This window comes from Nicotiana tabacum, chromosome 1, assembly GCF_000715075.1.
Source record: "Nicotiana tabacum cultivar K326 chromosome 1, ASM71507v2, whole genome shotgun sequence".
Taxonomy (NCBI): domain Eukaryota; kingdom Viridiplantae; phylum Streptophyta; class Magnoliopsida; order Solanales; family Solanaceae; genus Nicotiana; species Nicotiana tabacum.
Window position 1 is genome coordinate 68,813,248 of NC_134080.1, and position 23,117 is coordinate 68,836,364.

General features: G+C 36.1%; 1 protein-coding gene across 1 annotated transcript in view; it reads left to right on the top strand.

The window, feature by feature from the left end:
- The first annotated feature begins 1,721 nt into the window (after nucleotides 1-1,721).
- The window catches only part of LOC107774517 (anaphase-promoting complex subunit 5), a 29,050-nt gene continuing 7,654 nt past the window's right edge, over nucleotides 1,722-23,117 (top strand). Inside the window, exons 1-19 of the mRNA XM_075251377.1 lie at nucleotides 1,722-2,023; nucleotides 2,702-2,861; nucleotides 2,950-3,071; nucleotides 3,336-3,585; nucleotides 4,516-4,693; nucleotides 4,777-4,855; nucleotides 4,945-5,030; nucleotides 7,069-7,201; nucleotides 7,385-7,417; nucleotides 9,959-10,207; nucleotides 14,791-14,868; nucleotides 14,965-15,227; nucleotides 16,704-16,763; nucleotides 16,856-16,923; nucleotides 18,360-18,465; nucleotides 18,567-18,708; nucleotides 19,843-19,941; nucleotides 20,147-20,411; nucleotides 21,229-21,296. Coding sequence (XP_075107478.1) covers nucleotides 1,850-2,023; nucleotides 2,702-2,861; nucleotides 2,950-3,071; nucleotides 3,336-3,585; nucleotides 4,516-4,693; nucleotides 4,777-4,855; nucleotides 4,945-5,030; nucleotides 7,069-7,201; nucleotides 7,385-7,417; nucleotides 9,959-10,207; nucleotides 14,791-14,868; nucleotides 14,965-15,227; nucleotides 16,704-16,763; nucleotides 16,856-16,923; nucleotides 18,360-18,465; nucleotides 18,567-18,708; nucleotides 19,843-19,941; nucleotides 20,147-20,411; nucleotides 21,229-21,296 — 2,613 coding nt within the window. The 5' untranslated portion in view covers nucleotides 1,722-1,849. The remainder of the gene's footprint in view (nucleotides 2,024-2,701; nucleotides 2,862-2,949; nucleotides 3,072-3,335; nucleotides 3,586-4,515; nucleotides 4,694-4,776; nucleotides 4,856-4,944; nucleotides 5,031-7,068; nucleotides 7,202-7,384; nucleotides 7,418-9,958; nucleotides 10,208-14,790; nucleotides 14,869-14,964; nucleotides 15,228-16,703; nucleotides 16,764-16,855; nucleotides 16,924-18,359; nucleotides 18,466-18,566; nucleotides 18,709-19,842; nucleotides 19,942-20,146; nucleotides 20,412-21,228; nucleotides 21,297-23,117) is intronic.

A 23,117-nucleotide genomic window follows, 5' to 3' on the forward strand; every position in this document is an offset into this window, starting at 1 on the left:
GTCACTGCACACTTCTCACATCAGCTTTACTTTGTACTCCCCTATGTGGATCTCACGTCCCATCCCACCTAAACCGTCTCTCTCTCATCTTTACATTTTCCAATCCTTCGTATTATTACAATTGCCACTATTTACTAATTGTATATACCTATATTAATTTTTCTGTAATTGGTATATAGTTAATTACCACTATATGTAAATTATGTGACTAATTTTTTTGGAAAAGTTTATAAATTATTATTTTTTTTAAAATCATCAAGTTTTTTGTTAAATAACCACATGTGGCCTAAATATTTCAAATAGAAAAAGGAAATTGTGTTTTACTTAACCATATTAAATTTATCATATTATGATGCAATATTAAACTACCAAATTTACTGTTGCACAATCACGTAGATTCAGTAAAGACTTAATAACTTAAAAATAATTGGAAATATCATTAAACTAGTTATATTTTAGATAAGTTCAACACTGAACTATAATGAAGAAAACTGTATTATACTCTATCAAATACAAGTAAAATGAGACTAAAAGTTTGACAAAGATCAACTTATTAATTTATTAATTTCAAGTATTTGATTTATATATTTTATTTTAAGGTCATTTTGACTAATTTCTAAAGCAAATAGAATATCTAATCGTTTTTTAAATTAATTTTTTACAAATTTCATCTAATAAAACATCATACAAAACTTAATACTTTAGAAGCAACAAAACATATTTATTGAAAAGCTAGATTTTTTTACTCAACAATTGGTTAATAAAAATAAAATAAATTAAAAATACGATAGTAATATGAAAAACTGAAATGATAAGTAGCATTTCAATATTTTTAAATGAAGTATTATGAAGCTATTTGATTAGTTGAGCAGATTAATATAATATTATTACCGATTTGGCTTTTTTGATAATGATAGATTACATCATTGTATTAGGATAACTTTTTATTTGTGATAGATGAATTATCTAATAGTATAGAAGATGAGAGACAATTAAAAAAATAGATATCTAAATCTAAATTATGAGAATAAGCTCATAAGGTGGAAAAGAAAAATTCGGGGAAATGAACGAAGAAATTAAGAGAAAAAAGAGAATTAAGATTGGGCACAAAAATTACTATTGCAGCTATAGAAAAGAACTAAAACCTCTAAATTTGATTAAGAGTGAATATAAATTAATTTAAAATACGGACACTTTACACAAATATTGAGGACCAATGATAAGAAGATGAACGCGTACTTGGAATAGAATTGGGAATTCAGGAGCAAGAAAGAACATTTTTAGAGTCAAATATAAAAAGGAAAAGAGTTTTTTATTTTATTTATTAATATACTTTAAAAAGAAAAAATACAAAATGTTATCATGTAATTACCATCAATTTTTTGCTCCCTTGAGAATTGGGGCATGTAATAACCTAATTTTAATAAAGCTCAATTTTATTAACTAAGTAAATATATAAAAGATAAATGTACCAAATTGTTAATTACTCAAACTAATTGCAATATATATTTTCAAACAAAACATTAAAGGTGCGCATCGGGAGTGTTCAATTTGTTGGGCCAGTGCTAGCACAGGCCCACGCCTATCTAGTTCAACTATACGCAAGGGCACTCTCCTTCGGAAAAAAAGAAAAAAGAGACAAGGGGAAACAGTATTTGAATGGAAAAGATAATGAACAGAACCAACTGAACGTACAATCATCAAAGAGCTTTGTACAATGCATGTTACTACGAGCGTACATCTTTCTTCTTTTTTGTTTCTTTGAACAACCACCAAAAGTTCAAATTTCAAAATTAAAATCAGAATAGCCCTCCATCGGCGCGCTCGCACCAAGTCCGCCGCAACCGCAATGGCAGGGATATCGAAGGCGGCGCCGGGAGCATTCACGATAACACCACACAAGCTCTCAATTTGCATTCTCATTCAAGTCTATGCTCCTCCCTCCCAAACCTCTGTCCCTTTCCCTTTCTCTTCTGTCTCTCAACACAATCTTCTCGCCTCATTCTTATTATCTCTCACTAAGGTAATTTTTCTTTTATCTCTTCCTAGCTTTCAAATTCTGAGTGATTATTAGATAGTCCATTAGAAATTATTCAGTTTCAATCGTGGTTATTTTCTGCTGACAGTGTTTTTTTACTGAACAACACTAAGCACTGATTTTGACTTTGAAACTGCTTCGGTGAAAATTGATGCTGGTTAAATCCGGTAAATGGAGCTTCTGAAATAATAAATATTAGTTATTTCTTACTACTCAAGATAATATATCATGTTTAATAAATATTTAGTTATTCAGCAAGCAGTTTAAATGTAATTAACTTTATGAAAAAGTGGTTTTGTTTATATGATAACTAAACGCTGATTTTCATTATCCGAGCTAGTGATGTAATCAGCTAAAAGAACCAAATCAAATAGCCCCTAGAGGTCGGCATTTTTTGCTGCTTTTTACTTTATTAGAACTGGATTTATGTTGATAGGGTTAGAATTTCTGATTTGAGCTTAATTTTCTTCATTTCTAGAAAAAAAAGGTCCTGAAACTTTTTCTATGGTGTTTGGTATACATTATGCTGATTTGAATTTTATTAGTCATTTAGGACTATATATCAATGATTTTGTGGGCAAAATGGTTGGCGGTCTAAATCTCCAAGCACAGTGTAGAGAATGCTGTTTGAACAGAGTAAATTTGTCTTTTTTCTTGGAACAGTCTTCTGAGGATATTTTTGAGCCAAAGCTGGATGAACTCATCTCACAGCTGAATGAAATTGGAGGCGTACTGAAGCATTGGTTGAGCGACCATTTAGCTGGAAAGCTATCATCTTTAGCCTCACCAGACGATTTGTTTAACTTTTTTAATGACTTGCGAGGTAATGGAACTTATTATTTATCTAAGTTTGTAACCTGCTTAGCTTTTTATTTACGAAGTTTTATCATTTATGTTATTATTATGAATAGGCATACTTGGGGGTTCTGATTCAAATGTCATGGATGACGCTCAAATCATTTTGGATCCTAGCAGCAATCTTGGAGTCTTTGTTCGTCGTTGCTTACTTGCGTTTAACCTATTGTCATTTGAGGTACTATTGAGCTATTCATTATCTTGTTAGAAGGACTTGGCTCTGTCAAGACAATGGCACCAATGAAGCATAAAGTTCAATGCATGAGTCTTAGGTGTTATTCTTCTTGTGCAGTCATTGCTATTATTGAACAATTTGAATTTTGATTTTACTTTTCCAATTTGACTTGCTATTGCGATTTATTTTTGCTTGGATCATGCATAGGGTAAATCCACTCAATGAAAGGTTGATAAACATTTATCTCTGGATTGTTTTTCTGTGTAGGCTGTCTGTCATCTTTTGACAAATGTAGCAACATATTGCAAGGAATCTCTCTCGGCTTATCCTCCTTATGAGTTATCACATTTCAACGATTCTGATAGCTATACTGAAGCACCAAAGCACTATGAGAACATGGATTTGGAGAATTTTGTTGTTGAGAAAGTCAACAAAGAAATCGAAGCAAGAAATGTGGTTGACGAAAAGCTTTCCTTCCACAATCATGCACCTAAAGCTTTAGTTAGATCAATTGAAGGTATTTTTCTTTGGTATATTTGTAGAAGTAAAATCATATCTGTATGCATTGGGAAAGATTGATTCCTGTATGGTGCAAAATTTACGTGCAATCATTCAGTTGAGGATACTGCTATTATCACTTCATGAGAAAGGGCTTTGTGTTCCAAAAGAAAGAGTAGAGTTATGCTTCTTCCAACATTATTTTCTAGCTATTTGTAGCAAGGATAATATCCTTGTAGTTATTCCAACATGAACAAGGATTTTAGTGCATCATATAGGTAGTACGCAATTTAAAGCACTATTCAGATTTACTGTGCGAACGACGAACAAAACCAGGATTCTAGTTTCAGATGATATTCTCATGTTGAATTTAGTTCACATTCTATGAAATCCAGATCCAGTTGGCTACAGAGCTTCATGGGATCTCGTAGTTTTGTCCTTTTTCTGTGTAGATGAGTAACTTATTCAGAAGCTTGGTCAGTAGGTATACAAATTTACGGGAGTTTCCCATTAAGGGAATTCCGAAAAATAACACGAACAAAAGCTGCAGCAGCTATTATAGACCCTTACTGATTGCTGTAGTAGACTTACTTACCTGCCTAAGACATGATGATTTTGTAGACGAATAACTTATTTTTAAGACTATCAATAGAAGTATAAAGGATATACAGGCATTTTCCTCTTATGCAGTAGAAAATATTAAGGAAATTCCAGAAAGTAAAATTAACAGAAGCTGTAGCGACTATACCGACCTTTACTGATTGCTGTAGTGGTCTTATTTACCTTCCTAAGATGTGATGTGTTGATGTATGCTCAGTAATCCGGGTATCTTATTCAGCTTTGAACTGTCTTTGGTTCTTGCTTACTGAAATACTTGGAAATGAATAAGCCTAGATAAACGATACTTATGCTTTTTTAGTGCTTAATGTTAGTTAGCCATGAGTTGCAGATCATTATTCTTCTCCTGGGCCACAAATTAAAAGAATCACTAAGCCAAGAGAAGTTAGCACATGCGCATCTTCTTCTTGTGATGCATCGGATTGTGTTGATTCTCAGACTGGAGCTTTCTTACGTACAAATTGGCAAATACAAGGATATCTCTTGGAGCAAGCTGATACAATTGAAAGGTGGCTGAAGTTTTATCGAATACTTATGTCAGCATATCATGTTTGTCTAGATTCTTAAGCAAATAATTTATCTTCTCTTTCAGGCAGGGAAGCTCCTTCACTCTCAATGCTTTTGAGTCTGTATTGAAGGACCTTCTTAAATTAGCTCCAGAGTTACATCGCGTAAGATGCTATGAAGTGATGTGTTTTGGGGATTTGAGTAGAATTTGTATTATCTGTCTCTAAAGTAACTTTTTCTGCATTTTATGAAGGTTCACTTCTTGCGTTACTTGAATAGCCTTTATCATCAGGACTATCATACTGCTCTAGAAAATATCCACCGGTATTTTGATTACAGGTATACTTATATCGTCTATTATGTTGTATCTACATTTCAAACGTCCTTCATGTTTGCATTAATAGCAATTCGCAGAATCTTTGGATGATGCTCAGTGTAGTATACTAGCAGTAGTTAGCCGGTAAAAGTTTACTCAAAGACACCAGCAATCTGCCAGGAAATACTAGATGTTTGAAGAATGATATTCTGTTTACTTATTCTAGGCAACCATAATGTGAGCTTGGGGCTTACCCTTGCAATTCTATGGGCATCCCAGGGATTAGACTATGACCGAGCAAGCTAATTTCTTCCTGACAATCTTATCATCTATGATGATCTTATCGTGCTTATGAACCTGGACTAATTAGGCCTTGGGGCAATGATGATTTGGTCCTATCTTCAAGTTAAATGGTCGATTCCTAGGATCAATAAGTTTTTTGTAAATGCAATGACTAGAAGTTATGTTGACAAACATACAGTTTGAGGTATAATTAAGCAATGATTCCAGAAGGTTTTTATAGATGTTGTGTCCTAAATCTATTGAAAAATAAGAATTGTCCCATAGCTCATTGAAGCAATGCTAATTTAAGGACGGATGGCCTAGTGATCAGTGAAGTGGGTGAGAATCATGAGGCCTCAGGTTCAAATCCCAGCGAGGAAAAAAAACCGATGAGATATTTTCGCATCTGTCCAAGCTTTGGTGGGTAGAGTAACTTGGTACCTGTTGTTCGTGGGAGGTGACAGGTATCCCATGAAATTAGTCGAGGTGCGCATAAGCCAACCCGGACACTATGGTTTAAAAAAGAAGCCAACCCGGACACTATGGTTTAAAAAAGAAGGAAGAGAGAGAGAGAGAATTGCAGGGCTTGAGGTTGGGTTAAATGTGTCATGATCATTATTACTAGTGTGAAATTAAGAAAAATTTCTCATTAACTTAATCTTTTTAACAATTTACAAGAGATGTTCCTTATATCGGAATCTTAGGCTACATACTTCTCTATGCTAATAAGGTAATTCCGTAATCAAATAAAGATTATCCTACAGTATTCTATATAATATTCTATAAGATTTTCTTTGTTCAAGTACAATGAGGACATGTATGAATTTAGACTTGACATTCTAAGTTTCTAACGCACCGCCTCAAAGTCAAAGTCAAAGTGGAGAGACCAACTTGAGTTTGCTTATATTGGAATAATAGAAATTTGACATTGAAATCTCGCTGGGATAGTGCACAATCACAAAAAAGCGATGCTAGAGTCCTTTCCTCCGAAAAGTCATTGGTAAGTACACAATGAAAGAAAGTGCTTCTTGCACTACTATGTAATTGAAGAGTTTGAGAGTACGCAGTGAATCCACCCGCCACAGAAAAAGGAATTTATTCTCAACCATGTAAAAAGGATATTGTGTTGTAAATTTCCAAGACATTATCAACCTAATTTAAATTGCAGAACAATGACAAATAATTCAAGGTTTATATGAGGGCACTGATAGCATAGAAGTTAGTAGCATCTATCGGTGTGATCGTTCATGCCATCAGAATGATCGCCATGAATGATCCTAAAGAGAGGAGCATCACCTCAATAGTTGTCATAGAGAAGAGCATCGCCTGGACGGTCATCCGGAGAGTAATGATGCCGGTTGTCGAAGAGAGGAGTGGTGTTGGATACAAGGAAGAAGAGAAGAAGAACAATGGCCCGGGGGCAAAACATATTGTCCAGCACAGCCCGCCAGTAGTTTAAGTTATTTGAATCTTTACCAAGATTGTAGAGGCTATGGTACCATGTGAAAATAAGAAAAACTTCTCCTTAACTCGATTTTATAAAACAGTTTGCAAAGAAGTGCTCCTAATAAAGGAGTCTTATGCTACGTACAATATGGTAAATATTCAATCTCCATACTAGTAAGATAAGTAAATATTCCTTAATAAAATACATAATGCACTACAATATTATAAGGTTATCCTTACTCAAGTATGATGAATTTAGACAGATATAAATCTAGACCACATATTCACATGATAACACTTTGCAAATAGATCTGAGAAATATTTTTACCAAAGTGCAGGGACGGAAGGATGTGATTTTATACCTTCTTCTTCAACCGGTTGCAATAGCTTTGGGAGATATGAAGTTGCTTTATTATGCTTGGGAATGATGCATTTTCATTTTGGGCACCCAAAACAAGCTTTGGAGGTAGGCATATTCAACGTCATTTCCTACCTTCATTGTCCATGTTATGTTTTTCATACTTTATTGATTTTGATGTAGGTCATGCCCCCCTTATTGGTGTGCTGAAGGTGAGGGTGGGCGTAGGAGTGGTCTTAGGATCTTTGCTGTTGCACTTTGGCATAACAACTATTTGCTTGATATTTTCAGGTGTTGACAGAAGCTGTTCGTGTGTCTCAACAGGTGGCCATATTTTTTCCTTCCCTTTTTTCGACTATGGCTTCCCTTCTCTTATATGTGATCTTTTATTCCTTTGTGCACTAAAGTGGCATATAATATTGTTTGTTCACTTGCATTGATACAAATTTGTCATATTGAGAAATTTTTCAGATGAAAGGCAACCAAGATTAAAACCACGGGATCTTAATGGCTATCAACATATGCATTTGCGATGATACAGCTAATGTTGATAAAATGCTTAAAAAAATTGCTTTGTTAATCACTTCTAGTGGCATTTTATGATTGGTTGACCAATACTTAGCAAGTCAAAAGTGAAGGCTTGGTTGGTTGAGCTCCCTCTTCTGTCTTGCTATGTTTGTCTCTAGTTTAAGGAGAGAAATAAAGTCAGTTAATGGTGCTTTAAGGGGAAGAAACTCGAAGCGGCTGGACCCATATAAAATTAACTTTTACTCAGCCACTCAACTACCATCGACACCTCAAGTTAGCATAATACTTCTTCTATCTCTTTTTGTTGAATATAGTATGAATGACCATGGAGTTTAATGTTGTAATTGACTTGTTATTATATTAGTAGGAATAGAATTATTATCGTTAATTGATAAGTTTGCATGATGTGAAATGCATATTGTGATTGTATGAATATTGCTTTTTGAAATGATTAGAACTATCAAAGAACGAGAGTGTTGATAATATTATTATTTGTACAAGTGAATCAAGCATTTCGGACATTGCAAAAATGGAGGCGTATCATACAATTGGGATGGAGGGAGTACTTTTGGGCCAACTATTCTTTGGGGAGTCATATACTTATTCTGTGCACATACCTTTCCCTTCATTTGTTTTTGACAATAAATGGACCTTTGGCCTAACTCAACTCCAAAAGCTAGCTGATGAGATGAGGATTGTCCAAGTTCACATAAGGAGACTAAATTCCCATCCCACAACTGATGTGGGACAAACTCAACAGTTTTCTATAAGATATTTCTTGATTATTTTGTAATTGGTTTCTTGCCGCGTAGTGCTCATGGGGAAAATCCTGTTTGCTTGTTTTACATGGATCTTTTGCTATTTCGGCTGTTCATGCTCTTTGATAGAATCTTCTTTCTCTTCTTTCTGGTAATTACAAATTTATCTGGGACAAAAAGCTCTCCTTTGATGTGCCATATTTTCACAGTTAGCTATCACCGGTTTCAAGTTTTGTTTCTTCTCAAGTTGTACAATTGCTGGGTAGAGCATTTGCTTCTGTAAGGAAACATGATATTGAGTGACCTGACTTAGTGGCAGAAGAACCCATAATTTACTGGAAGTTAACTCAGTTAAAGCAAGTCCCTAATCTTGGTCTAGTTTAGTTTTATTGTCTATTTTGTCTCAAAGAGTTTATCCTAACAAGGAGTTAAAAATGCAATTGATGTATACCACCTTTCCTATGCTAAAGAAGTATATCATCATAGCAGTCCCAATTATATTGCAATCTTTTGATGGTAGTTTGGAGACCATTGAATTTCCTGCATTCCTTCTTTAGGCGTTTTTCATTATATTGTGCTATAGGATTATGAACAAATACTTTTTCTTGTCACCAACTAGTTGGCAGATGATTGGTTTTGCAATATTTCCTTGCATGGGGTGTCTGCACAAGATGATGAATGGACACTGCTATTTAATTGATGCCCATTGAACCTTTTCATAATTGGATACCGGGGAAATTAGCGCAATTGTTGTTTGCCTTCAAGATCTACATATACTATACATAAAAAATACTACGTCTATTTTCATTCTTGGTCTCTCTGCAACTTATTTCAGTATCCTAAAAATTTCCGTCACATCTTATATTGTAACAGAAGTTACATAGATCCTGTCTCTACACTTTCCAGTGCAACTCCTCATTTTTATTTTCTTAAATATCTGAAAGTAACTTTTAGCAGTTGCATTTTTCCCGGTGTATAAACAACAAACTTCAACCGTTGTTTAAACAATCATCTAAATCAGAACAAAAGGCTCCATCTGGGGAGGAGCTTTAACATTTTTTATCAAATTGCATAACTTGCTTAGCTGATGGCCAAACGTGCAAACTCTGAATAAAGAAAATTGAAAAGATACTGAAATTACAAATCTCCGAAACGGTATCCATCTCTTTACATTATACCTTGTGACCAATGCATTAACAGCAACTGGCGAAGGAGCTCCAAGAAAACGGAGACCTCTCTTCAATATCAGCTGAATCCATTCAGAATTGTTTTTAAATGCTAAAATGTGAATCCCGCTGATGAAAAGGCACAAATGGAACTCGGTTGAAGTGTCAATGTCTTCAATGGTTTCGGCCTGTCTTTCACTGTATTGATCAAAACTCTGGTAGAAAGTTTTTAACTTCCTTTCCAGGAGAGAGCAATGGATATGGTTATCCGGTCCTCCCAGATTTCAGTTTGTTTCAACCATAAACAGGCTTGATGTGCCTGTAATAACTTTTTCCCTGTAGAGTTGCCTCTTTATTTAATTTATAACATCCCTTACTAGGAGATCTAATATTTCTCCTCTCTTCATATGCAGCAAAATAATGATAGTTGTCTTGCTTACACGTTAGCAGCAATTTGCAAGATGTTGTCTGAATTTGGAGTCTCAAATATGAGGGGGCTTATCGGATCATCCTATTCACCTGTAACCAGTATAGGAACTTCATTATCCACTCAACAACTCTTATATGTTCTATTGAGAAGATCCTTAAAGCGAGCGGAAAGTCTAAAGCTGAAACGACTGGTTGCGTCTAATCATCTTGCCATGGCTAAATTCGACCTGACTGTAAGCACTTTAATCACTCTCTTGTGTATGCATTGCAGTGACCAAATAATTAATGGTGATTTTTAATCATACCATACACCAAGGTAGACCCATTTGCATGAGTAAAGTGTGTTTATGTAAAGGCACCTTCTTTTAAAGAAAAAAGTGTATATGTGTAAAGTGGAAAAATGTAAAGGCGGTAAGAAATAGAAGCGGTACCCATTCTCGCTCATTCATGTTGCAAGGTGTTACTCATTTTGTGTCCTTGAATATGTCGCACAAATTACTCAATTGAATTTGTTGCTTTTGGATGTTCATTCACTCAGATAAGACAATTAAAGTGTAACATAACATCTTTTTATTGGGTTTTGGATAATCCAATGGAGGGATGGTAAACTTTTGAGATTTGGAGAGTATGTGAAATAGCCAGCACAAGGTATTATTCATGAACTTAATGTAATATTAGCATTTCTTACTTTATTTAATCAGACTGTGGATACTTTTAGTTTCATCATCCCATTTATCTGTCTCCTATTTGAGATATCTTAAAGGTGTTAGATACATTATGCCCCAGGTTCAGAAGGAGAGGTAATAAAATGAGGGATATGTGGTCGGTGCATGTCATGAGTTCGGATCCTGTTAGTGAACCAAGTATGATATTTAAGTGGAGAAGAATAGAGGGGCAAACCCCATTGCCCTTGGAGTTTCAGATCTGGAATTAGTGGATTTATTATTATTAAAAAAAATAAAATTCATTTCACGTCAGTTGGAAAAAAGGTTCAAATCTATAAACTAAGTGGAATCTAAACTGTTGTATGTGTTTTCCCTTGAATTAAATATTTTTGCAGAAATGCTACTCAATCCATCAATCAATCAACTAAAGTCCAATCCCAAATTATTGGGGCTTACGAAATGCTACAATATAGTATAGCAAATTCTTCCCAGTTGCTTAACATTCACATTCACATCCACAAGCCTTTTATCTAAGGGCTTGATAATTTTGGCATGCTCCATTGCTCTCCGTACTCCCCGTACTTATCCCTGAGCAACAACAACAACAACAAACATAGTGAAATCCCACAAGTGGGGTCTGGGGAAGGTAAAGTGTACGCAGACCTTACCCCTACCTTATGACGGTAGAGAGGTTATTTCCGAAAGACCCTCGGCTCAAGAGAAGTGAAAATGAAGCAATAAATAGACAGTAGCAACAACAAGGTAATTAAACATGGGCGCAAATGGAGATATGTGCAATAACAGAAATCTAAGAATACGACACTATAAGAATAGAGTCAATCTCGGTGGAAATAATGACACAATGTGAAATAGCAAGGGGCTCGGAATAGGAAAATACTACTCTAGACTGCCTGTCAACCTACAACCCTAATCCTCGACCTCCACATCCTCCTATCGAGGGTCATGTCCTCGGTGAGCTGAAGTAGCGCCATGTCCTGCCTAACCACCTCACCCCAGTACTTCTTAGGCCTCCCTCTACCCCTCCTCTGACCTGCCATGTTCAACCTCTCACACCTCCTAGCCGGTGTATCAGGGTCCTCCTCTTCATATGTTCGAACCGTCTCAGCCTCGATTCCCGCAACTTATCTTCTACAGGAGCCACACCTACCTTGTCCCTTATATACTCGTTCCTAATCTTATCTTTTCTGGTATGCCCACACATTCATCTCAACATCCTCATTTACGCTACTTTCAACTTCTGGACATGAGATTTCTTGACTGGCCAACCCTCGGCTCCATCAACATGGCCAGTCTAACTATCAGTTTATAGAACTTGCCCTTAAGTCTAGGTGGTACATTCTTGTCACACAAAATACCAGAAGCGAGCCTCCATTTCATCCATCTCGCTCCAATACGATGTGCGACTTCCTCGTCGATCTCCCCGTTACCCTGTATCACAGACCCAAGATATTTGAAACTATCTCTCCTGGGGATGACTTATGTATCCAGCTTCACGTCCATTTCTGCTTCATGAGCCCCAACACTAAGCTTACACTCCAAATACTTATCCCTGAGCGATGTTATTAAAATCCATTGTTTCCTCGCTTAGTGATCCGAAGCGAGAAGTTATTGTTTCATGGATGAAGCCATGCGCTTTATAGAAGTGTGCGCTTCAAACTATGATGCACAAAGTGAGCTCAACAACAAGCAACCGGTTTTGTGAATCTTAACTTTGAGGAGTTGGGTTAATATTGACATTATTGTACATTGAACAATTAAATTAGTTATTTTTAATTGCAATTTGTTCATTATAAGTACTAAATTCATATATGTATTTGGATCTTTTTAATTTCGTGAATTGTGCGCTCAACTTCAAAAAAGCGTGCGCTTCACTTCTCGCTTTTCGCTTCAAGTCCTATGGACCATGTCGCTTTTCTGTTCCTCCTCAATCCTTCATAACCATTTCCAAGCAAAACTCAATTACTGTTACATCCGTCATCCCCAACAGACCATCCTTAATAGGCAAAGTGATGTTACCCCTGTCAGCAGGTGAATTTTTTTTCTGACTTCCATTTCCATCTGAGAAAAACTTACCTATACAGCTGCTCAATTTTCTTAGTCCTTGCTACAGGCATTTCTATGAGAGACAGGTTGTAAGTAGATAGGTTGATATATTACCTGCTCCAACTTACACCCCTTAGAGAGGTATTGTTTCTTCTCTCCTCCTAGTGGTTCCTCAAACTCCGTGAAAATGGGACTCCGAGCTCGATCTGATATGAATTGTGATTAGCAACTAAAGGCAACCACAAATACATAAGGATTGCTGATTTTACATCTATAAACCTGATTCGACTTTTCTAGTTTCGTATATTACAATTGGAATCATCCTTAAATTGATCTTAAGTTCTGACAGTGATTGGGAGCACAACAAAACTCCTATTACGTGCTTAGTTGGATTGATTAGCATCACAATTAAAGTATCACGGTAAACAACCAGGGAGTCATCGACCACATCCTTAGGTCCACTTGTTGTATCTTAGAAGCCATTAATAGCCCCCTGTGCTGTGATGCGCCAGAGAAACAGAAAGGAAAGCATATTTGGGAAAGCAAAACTTCAAGGAAAGGCTATCACCACTAAAGTCTTAGCACCCTCGTACATGTCCTGAATAGCCCTAATGTATGCAACAGGAACGCCTCTAGCTTCCAAACATCTCCACAACAACTCTAAACTTAAGATCAGTATCAGACCCTTAGCTGACGATTAGCCCGACTATTGATTTCTATTTGATGCTTATCGAACTTTTACTTGGAGTGCTTCAACGCTGCAGCAAATGCATATAGAAGTATTAGAACTTTTAGGATAAAACTAGCCCTTGTTACTTTAGTTGGATTCTTCATATAATAACCTTATCAGAAAAGGAAAATTATTGCCATTTCTAAAACAAATACTTACGAGTAAAAAATTCTTTTCATAGTTTATGAACCTGACAGGGCGAGTAATTTGATCAAGTAGCGAGTTTCAGATCAACTGTTGGGTTCTATAGCTGAACTGCAGGTATATGAAAAATTGGTACCATAATAGAAACAATAAACTGTAGGTATTAATTTTTTGTGGTATCATCATTTTTTCTTAAACTCCTGTGAGTATGTCTTCTAATTTTGAAAATAAAGGAAAAATATGACCATCCATTTTCGTACTTATTCTAATCATGCATATAACACAACCCAAATGACCAAAAGGAATTGAAATTATATATAGATTATTATTTTATTGTTTTTAATGACATATATAAACTGTAGGCATAGCCCAGGGGCATGCAGTTCTTCCAATTAATCTTTGAAAAGGTCAGTTGTCTAAATGAAAATGTAAGCTATCCCAGTATGGTCAAACTACCAGGGTCACATTGCCCGTGTTTCACATTTTAGGTCTGTAAGTGATTGAACTTATGCCTGGCTCATGCTTAATTTTTAAGTAGTCAACATCTTCCAAGAGCCAAAATTTGTTCATGGTTCGGTCCTTATGAATTTGTTCATTTCTCAGCTTATTCTTGCACTTCCCTTCAGTTCAAACACGAAAGTCACCTTCACACAACAACTGTGAACAGAGTTGTACTAGGAGATTGCTTTGAACTTCACATGAGCAAGACTGGCTTAATACGAGGAACAGAATTTTGTCCTGAAACGAGAGTTTCCAGATCGCCACAAATCAAACTTCTGTTCAATTTTATAAAAACAAAGTGAGAGTGGACAGCTGAGATAATATTTCTCTTCCATTTCCTGCTTTCTTGGAATTAAGTAATTCTGTGAAATGCATTTGAAGCTGGTTGAAGTGTCACTACTTCACTTACCATCGGAAGGCCTGGCCAGAGATGGGCTTAAATGCCATCTGCTACATTCTTATAAGTTCGCTTGCAATGCTCTGCACATATATTGTTCCTTTTGCCAGCTGTAGATGCTTAGTTTCATCTGGGATATTGAGCCAGATATTTTCTCTGTATTTATTGTTAACTAACTCAAGGAACATTAATGCCTCTCATCATGGAGAGTCATTGCTGAACATTGTATTGTTAGAGGGCTTTTCACTTTCTTCATATGGTTGATGTATATGTTTAATTTTTAAGGAAACTTAACTCGTGACATTTACTGTGCAGCAAGTGCAAAGACCTTTGCTTTCATTTGGTCCAAAAGCTTCCATGAAACTTGCAACATGCCCAATTAATGTCTGCAAGGTTATATTCGCTCATAGACATTGCTTAATCTATAAAGTATAAAGTTTCTTTTTGTGTTGTCGATTTCTTTGTCCTGATTGTATTCATTTTTTGCAGGAACTGAGGTTGAGTTCTCATCTAATTAATGAATATGGTGATGAGGCTTCACTAATGATCTCGGACGGGGCTTTTTGTACTCAATGGATTAAGAACTTAAAGAAGCCAAAATGTTCCGTTATCTTTTCCCATGAGAATGAATGTAGGAGTAATACTGATGCTCTCCAGTTCTGTGGGCAGCCATGTTCCATCCCTGGATCTGTGCTGCAACTTTTAGGCTCTTCGTATTTGTTCCGTGCTACTGCTTGGGAGGTCTACGGCAGGTGACGTGATGATCTTTGTTCTCATGCTTGTTTTGCATACAGTACGGTATTATTATCTATGTGAGATATGTTCCTTGTGCAATTAACGATTAAGTGATGTTTCAGAAGCATGAAAATATTCTGCCTAGGTGACCACTGCCAATTCTGAAATTTGCTAAATGCATGGTTAGCCAGTCTATGCCATTACTTATGATAAATGTTTGGGAAAGGGTTATTAAGAAGGAGCAACAAATCTGCTTCACTGCAGAATTAGAAAAATCCCCAAGTGTCATTACTTTCAAATGCAAAATAACAAGTATTACTCCCTCGCTTCCCGATTTAAGGGTTTCACCTTGACTGGGCAGGTATTAAGGCCTTAATAGTTCAAGTCTTTTAGATTTTGAAAATTGAATTTGACTTCTGAATAATTTGAAGAACTTAAGTACAAAATGTGGCACTATGGTGCTCTCTTGATAGGAGAATATTGGAAAAGTATTTAAGTAAGGGAAAAGCTTATCTTTTCGAGAAATGGACAGCCCTTTGGGCAACCAAAATGAAATTTAGGTCATTTAATTTAGGCGGACAAGTAAATCCTTAGTGTGAGCAGTTAATGATGCTATATATCTATCCTATATTTCAGTCCTGCACAAGAACAAAACAGGAAATTTAAAAAATTGAAGTTTTTGGTCAGTTTACTATTAAATAACATATTTTATGGATGTTTAGTTGCAAAATGAACTGAAACTAAAGGTCATAAAGGAAGATTGTAAGCTTTTCTTGTCCCTTTAACTATAGTTTTAGATCCTTTAGTTAAAACGATAGTAGAAGAGACTAAAGGAGATTTGAGGTTAGAAACAGACCAGAGATGTGGTTGGAATCCAAAGGATGAATACTATGTCACATAGGCAAAGTTACCAAGTTGAGCTATATCAGCTATAGAGCTATGTAAGCTATAGAAAAGGATGATGGCTGCTGTTTTCCTGTGCAGTGCCGAAGATGATCATCACAGTTAGCTCCAGTACTAAACAGAAAGCTTAATAATTTATCATTAGTTCCATGTACTAAACAGCATAAAACATAGCACCTAATTAGGGGAGTGTGTTCTTCTGTAGTTTTAGGACTTGCGGAATGAGAATGATATTTAAGATTTCTTCACAACCTTAATTTATTATAAAAGGACTAACTCACTCTTAAAATTTTTGGATTTGCAACGGAAATAGGAAAGCAGTGTCCAATTTGCGTAACCCAGAGTAACAAAGTATGAAGCCAGTTGGAGATTATGAACACCAACTCGAAATGGTTTTGCCTTATAAGCTTGTAGATCAAATGCTGCATTGTCAGTTCAAAGAAGGCTAGATAGAACTTCCAATGCAGTTCATATTTTTAGGTGTTTTATTGTCACCTGTCAGCTATGTATATAATCTGTACATCTCAAAGTACTCAATTCTAGTTCAGATGTCTTTACTGATTTTCTTCTCCTTTTATATGCTAATTTAGTGCACCTCTTGCTCGAATGAATGCACTGCTTTATGCGACATGCTTTGCCGACTCATCGAGGTAATACTTGTTTGAATTTTTAAGTAGTTGAGCTGTTTGAAACTGTGCCTCCATATTTGTCAACTGAAATTTTCTTTCTTTTCTCCATGCAGTTTGGATGATGTGGCATTAGCGTATGGAAAACTTATCCAGCATCTAGCAGTATTTAAAGGATACAAAGGTTTGCTCAAAATATTTTAGTACTTCATAAGTATTCTTGAATTGGCATAGCTACACAGTAGTTGTACATGTATCTGTTGGCTCATGTCATTATGGTGCATAGATGATAGTAGTAGAGCGGTACTATACTTTAAGTTATTTGCTGATGCATTGTTGACTTGATTTCTTTTGTTTATTCAGTGGAATTACATTCTTTTCTTGATCACCCATAAGGTAAACCCATACTGCTTGAGATGTTGCTTGCTTTTAGACATAATTTCCATTTGGTATCACTACTGTGTTTTGACCCTGTGCAATTTTTCTGTGTGCCCTGGAGATTTTTCTTTGGTCCTAAAGTAGCTGTCAAGAAAATGGACCATAGGCCTAACTAAACTCCAAAAGCTGGCTCATTAGACCCAAGACCATATAAGAAGACCACAGACCATTCCCTCAACCAATTTTGGACACTCTAACAATCCCTCCCCCAACACGACTACAACTAGACATGTGTACTGTGAACAAACATATAATTGGAGCCCAACATTGGGTAAACCTAGAATAGGTATGAGCTTGAATCTGATACCATGTTAAGAAATTGGACCTTGGGCCTAACTCAACCCCAAAAGTTAGCTCATGTGGTGAGGATTGCCTAAAATCATACAAGGAGACATGATAAAGACTGTGGGCCTTGAGCCTATTCCTTCAACCAATGTGGGACACAAATCTTTGAAGACTTACCAGAGGGCTTGGTAAGAACTGAACACAGCCTTCTGACAAACATGTCTGTTCAAGTAAAAATTGGTGTCTTGGCAGAAATGCAGGAAAGTGCAGAACTGATTAGCCTTCTCTTCTAGAGACGAATAACATTTATGTCTAATTTAGTCGGAAGAAAGATAGAAGTAGGTCAAATGGAAATATGATTGTGATAGGCTAATGAGTTGTGGCCAAAGTGGTCTCCCGTAAATACTAGGCTACCTCATACCAGTTCATGTTACAATAAGCATTTTGGCAGTAGTGCGGGAAAAAGCTTCAGAACTAATTAGCCTTTTCTTGTAGAGAAGAACATTGCTGTGCAATCCGGTCGGGAGAAGGTAGAAATAGATGAAATTAAATAGATCATGATAGGCTACTGAGTTATGGCCAAAGTGTTTGCCGGTAAATTTTAGACAATCTCATCAGTTGGTAGGGATCCATAATTGTCTTCAGTCTTATGCCAGGTTTTAGTTTACTGTGCCCAAATTAGTATATAATCTTTCATACTTCATTTATACATATGTGAGAGTAGGAAGGCAGATCTATTTCTTTCCTTTCTCTGTTAAAAAAACTTATCCTCTTCCCCTACGTCCCTCAGAAAATACAAGGAAAGCATAGTGGAAAAGTGACTTGATGTTATAGTTTTTAGTTTATTTTTGTCTTTTTTGCTTATACTCAATAATGGCTTCTTTTGTGCGCCTTCAGAAGCTTTTGCTGCTCTGAAACTTGCGGAGGAGAAGTTTTTATCTGTTTCAAAGTCACAAATTCAGCTTGTAAAACTTCAGTTGCTCCATGATCATGCTTTACATACGTAAGGAGACTTCTCTAATGCTAATCAAGTTGCATAAAATTATCCTTACTTGGTTTTAAACTTCCTTTTGCTTGTCTGATTGGATATTAGTTGCCTCTCAGGGGAAATTTAAAACTTGCTCAACAGTTGTGTGATGAGCTAGGTGTTTTAGCCTCTTCAGTAACTGGTGTAGATATAGAGATAAAAGTTGAAGCTAGCCTCCGCCATGCACGAATACTAATTGCAGCGAACCAATTTAGCCAGGTAGTCTGCTTTCCTTTAGTTAGATCTCTTTCGAGTTGATTCGGTAAGGTATATGTTGGATGGTGAACTTGTTCTTATATCCACATGACCTGCTAACTTAATAGTTTCTACTTCTCTTTTTGAACTTTGAACAAATGATATGATGCAAGAATGTAATTGATTAATTTTTTTGCTCATGTACTATCATTTCTAATCAAAAGAAGAATGTGCCACTTGTTCCGAAGAAAAGGTGAATGAATAATGAAAAGGAATATGGTCAATTACATCCTACACTGGTGATTTTCAAATACACTTGTGATAGAAAATTGGATATCTTTGTTGCTTGCTCTTTGGTCAGGAAAAGATTTAAGTTTTCTTGTTTTTCTTTCTGCTTTTCCCTCTTCTATTTGCATAAATATATTCACTTTTAAGGCTTTGGCTGTTCTTCTAAGTGAATCATCATACTGTTGTGCTGATGATCATGTTTTTTCTTTAGTTCATTGCCTGTATTAGTACTGATAGATCATTTTCATTGTCCTCAAGGCCTTCAATTTTCTCGAAAACTTGCATGGTTTTCTGTAATGAGCAGTTTTTTCTCATGATAATGGACATGAAAATCACAAGGCCATGGTCTGGTTCAAAGTGGCAGCACCAGCAAGTCTGGTCTTGGTTCTAAAGTCTAGTAATATTTGATCATGCTTGATTCTGTGCAAAGCATGCTTGCAAACTGAGTATGAATAGTTCACTTACAGGTTTTCTTTTGCCTTTGATGCCGAGGATTTTAACGACATCGACTCTACTCTCTGGTCTTGCAGCCAATGTGGTGATAATGATCATTCTGCAAGACTATTCTGAATGAGCTGTTACCTTAAGATATTGGAATATCACCTACCAAAAAGAAAATATTTGAATATCAAATTTGTTTATATAGACAAGTCCACCCTGAATCTCTTTTCCCCAAGTTCTCACAAATTTTGTTTCTCTTTCATCTGATAACTTGATATTGTGCTGTGGTGCTAAAGTATTTTTCATCCTTTTCTGATTTTCTAAGCTATAGGCAATAATTTGCTCTAGTTTGAATAGTGACAGAGGCCAAAGGCAATAAGCATCTAAAGAATTTCTTAATTTCCATTCTTGTGCATATGATTCTTCCAGGCAGCATCTATCGCACACTCTCTCTTCTGTATGTGCTACAAATTCAGTTTACAAGTCGAGAATGCCACTGTTCTTCTTTTACTTGCAGAGATACACAAGGTATTGATTTACTGTTAATCGATATTTTTGCTCACAGGCAAGTACTTTCTTATAAAAAATATCACCTCGTCAGAAGAAATGGAACTTCTTTTACCGCTTATGCATCTTCACCATTGGATTTGTAAAATTTGAACTACTGAGACCCACACTCTTTCCTTTCTCTGACATGATCAAGATGTAATATAACTATGTTCATCCATTTCAGAGATCAGGAAATGCTGTTTTAGGTATTCCGTACGCGTTGGCAAGCCTTTCCTTTTGTAAATCATTCAACTTAGACCTTCTCAAAGCATCTGCTACGCTGACGCTGGCGGAGCTTTGGCTCTCACTTGGATCAAGTCATGCAAAAAGAGCTTTGGCTCTCATACATGGGGCATTTCCTGTACTTCTTGGTCACGGTGGTTTGGAGCTTCGTGCTCGGGCTTTTATTACTGAAGCAAAATGCTATCTTGCTGACTCGAGCTTTTCAGGTGCCTTATCGGAATTTTAATGCTCCACCTGTTTGCATACTTACTGTAAATATGACTTTTCATTAGCTTGTGCTCTAATCAGATCTCATTTTTGAGTTTTAACTACATCCTGTGTTTTCAACCTCATATATAATTCTTGTCCATGTCACCCAAATGATGCAAATGCCTCCACATTTTGCGAACTACGTTTTTTAAGTAATGGATTACATGGTCCATCATAAGTGAGAATCAGAGGATTAAGAGAAATTTGGGCAGTTTTTTTGCGTAAGGACTCTTTTTTAGCAATTATAGCTCTTGTGATTGCCTACGATTTTATGAATCAGAATGGAATAGGAGAACCTGCCCATCAGTCCAATAGTTCGCCTCATCTCCAGCCATGACTTTCCATCTACCTTCCCAATCAAGCTGCCCTCCATTCCCACCTCCCATGGTTCATATATCCTTTGACCTTGAGATTTTTATGATTAATTTTTCGCTCTTTGAATATGATTTACCATATTTGAGTCAAATATAAATGACAAGGACAAACTAGTTCCACTTGAAAACAATTATAACCTAAATTGAAAATAATATCTTTTGGGATTTAGCTGGTATAAGTGTATCAATGAAGTCTTATGAAGTCTTTTGTGGCCTTCCTCGCAAGAATTACATCATCCTGCCCTGTACCTCACTTGAGACTCTACCTCCCATTAATGCACACACAGAGACATGCAAGTCACTTAGAAATTGAAAATTAACTAGCTGCTGAATTTTCTTGTTGCGCTGTCTTCTTAAATTAATTAGCTTCCCTGTGCTTAGTGTTACTTAATGTTCTCAGTATCTGAAGAACCAGAAATGGTACTTGAACCGTTGACGCAGGCTGCCAAAGACCTGGAACTTCTAGAGGTTAGTCAATATGGACAATTTAGCATTCAATTCAATGACATTTATACTCTAGTTAAAAGACTTCAGTTTTGGTTCCAAGAAATTTGTAATTCCTCATTGTGTATTAATATGCTAAAAGAAGTACATTGGATTACGTTGTGGGAAGTGATATACATCAATAGCTAAGTGAAATAATATCTAGAAAATACAAAATTTGTATTCCATGAAATTCATCTTTCTATCTTAAATTTAATGTTCTTCCTCTTTACCCTGTCAGAAAACCTTAACTCTAAGCAAATGTGTGTGTGTGTGTTTGGGTGAGGTTTTTTGTGTTCATATATATGGACAAATAGGTGTAAGCCTGCTATACGAAATAAAAACATGTTAAAAGTAGAATGTAAATGAGAAACACAAAGGCAGAACTATCTAAAATTATCATTTGAGTGAGGTGAAGGAGAATTAAAAAGGGAAAGTAAAGAAAGGTACAATTCTTTAAACTGTAATTACCAATTACATGAGATTAATGGAAAGAAATGAAAGGGCTGAGGCCGAAAAGAAGCAATTCTATAAGATTAGGGTTCAGTTAGGTGAACTAAATGCTCTTCAGAATTGAGAACCAATTGAGTCAGGTGAAGTAAAAGAGAAAAAGATTAAAGTACGTGAATTAACCTTCTCCATTTTCCTGACCCTCTTCAAAGAAAGTATTTTCCTTAAAATATACTTAGTTTTTCCCTCCTCGATCCACCCCATTTTCTTTTCCATCATACTTGTTTTATTGTTCCAAATCTTAGAAAAGTAAATGCACGTTCCATTCTGGGCCTTGCAGAATACTTTTCGGACTCCAGCTTCTATTTGTTAGCTGAATTCGATAAAATAATGGTCTCCGGAGATATTTAATCTGCAAAATTTACTCTTATCTCATCAATTCTCGTGAATGTGGAGTAGCTAATGCTGTTTGTGTAGCACTAGATTTGGCATTTTGCATCCAGTTCCATTGTAAATTATCATATTTTCTTCCATTAATTCTCTAGGCGTCAATCAGAAGTAGGAACAATTGAGAGATACTCTAGAGAATAAAAGATTTTAAGATAAGTAGAAGTAAGACATAGTATAAGCACTGCCAGTGTAGTTCCATGAGAAAGATGAAGGTGGAACGAAATTAGAGGTGATTATTGTGGCTAAATGTATACTGTGAGAAGGCACGAGAGAAAATATGATATATTGATATTGTGTGTTCAATACAATACAAGAGGTCCTTATTTATAGCTATACTATACAAGGACATACTACTCCTATTCCAATGTGGGACAAGACTACATTATGTACATATCTAACCCTTCCCCTCAAGCCGGTGCATACACATCATATGTACCGAGCTTGTTACACATGTAACTAATACGAAAACCAGTAAGAGACTTAGTGAAAATATCTGCTAGTTGATCATTCGACTTTACAAACTTTGTAACAATATCTCCTGAAAGTATTTTTTCGCTGACAAAGTGACAGTCGATCTCAATGTGTTTAGTCCTCTCATGGAACACCGGATTTGACGCAATATGAAGAGCAACTTGGTTATCACACACTAGTTCCATCCTTGCTGATTTCTCCGAACTTTAACTCCATGAGCAACTGCTTGACCCAAACTAACTCACACGTTGCCATAGCCATGGCCCGATATTCCGCTTCGGCGCTAGATCGAGCAACTACATTTTGTTTTTTGCTCTTCCACAAGACCAAATTACCTCATACTAGAACACAATATCCAGATGTAGATCGTCTATCAGAAGGTGATCCTGCCCAATCAACATCTGTGTACCCAACAATCTGCTCGTGGCCTCAATC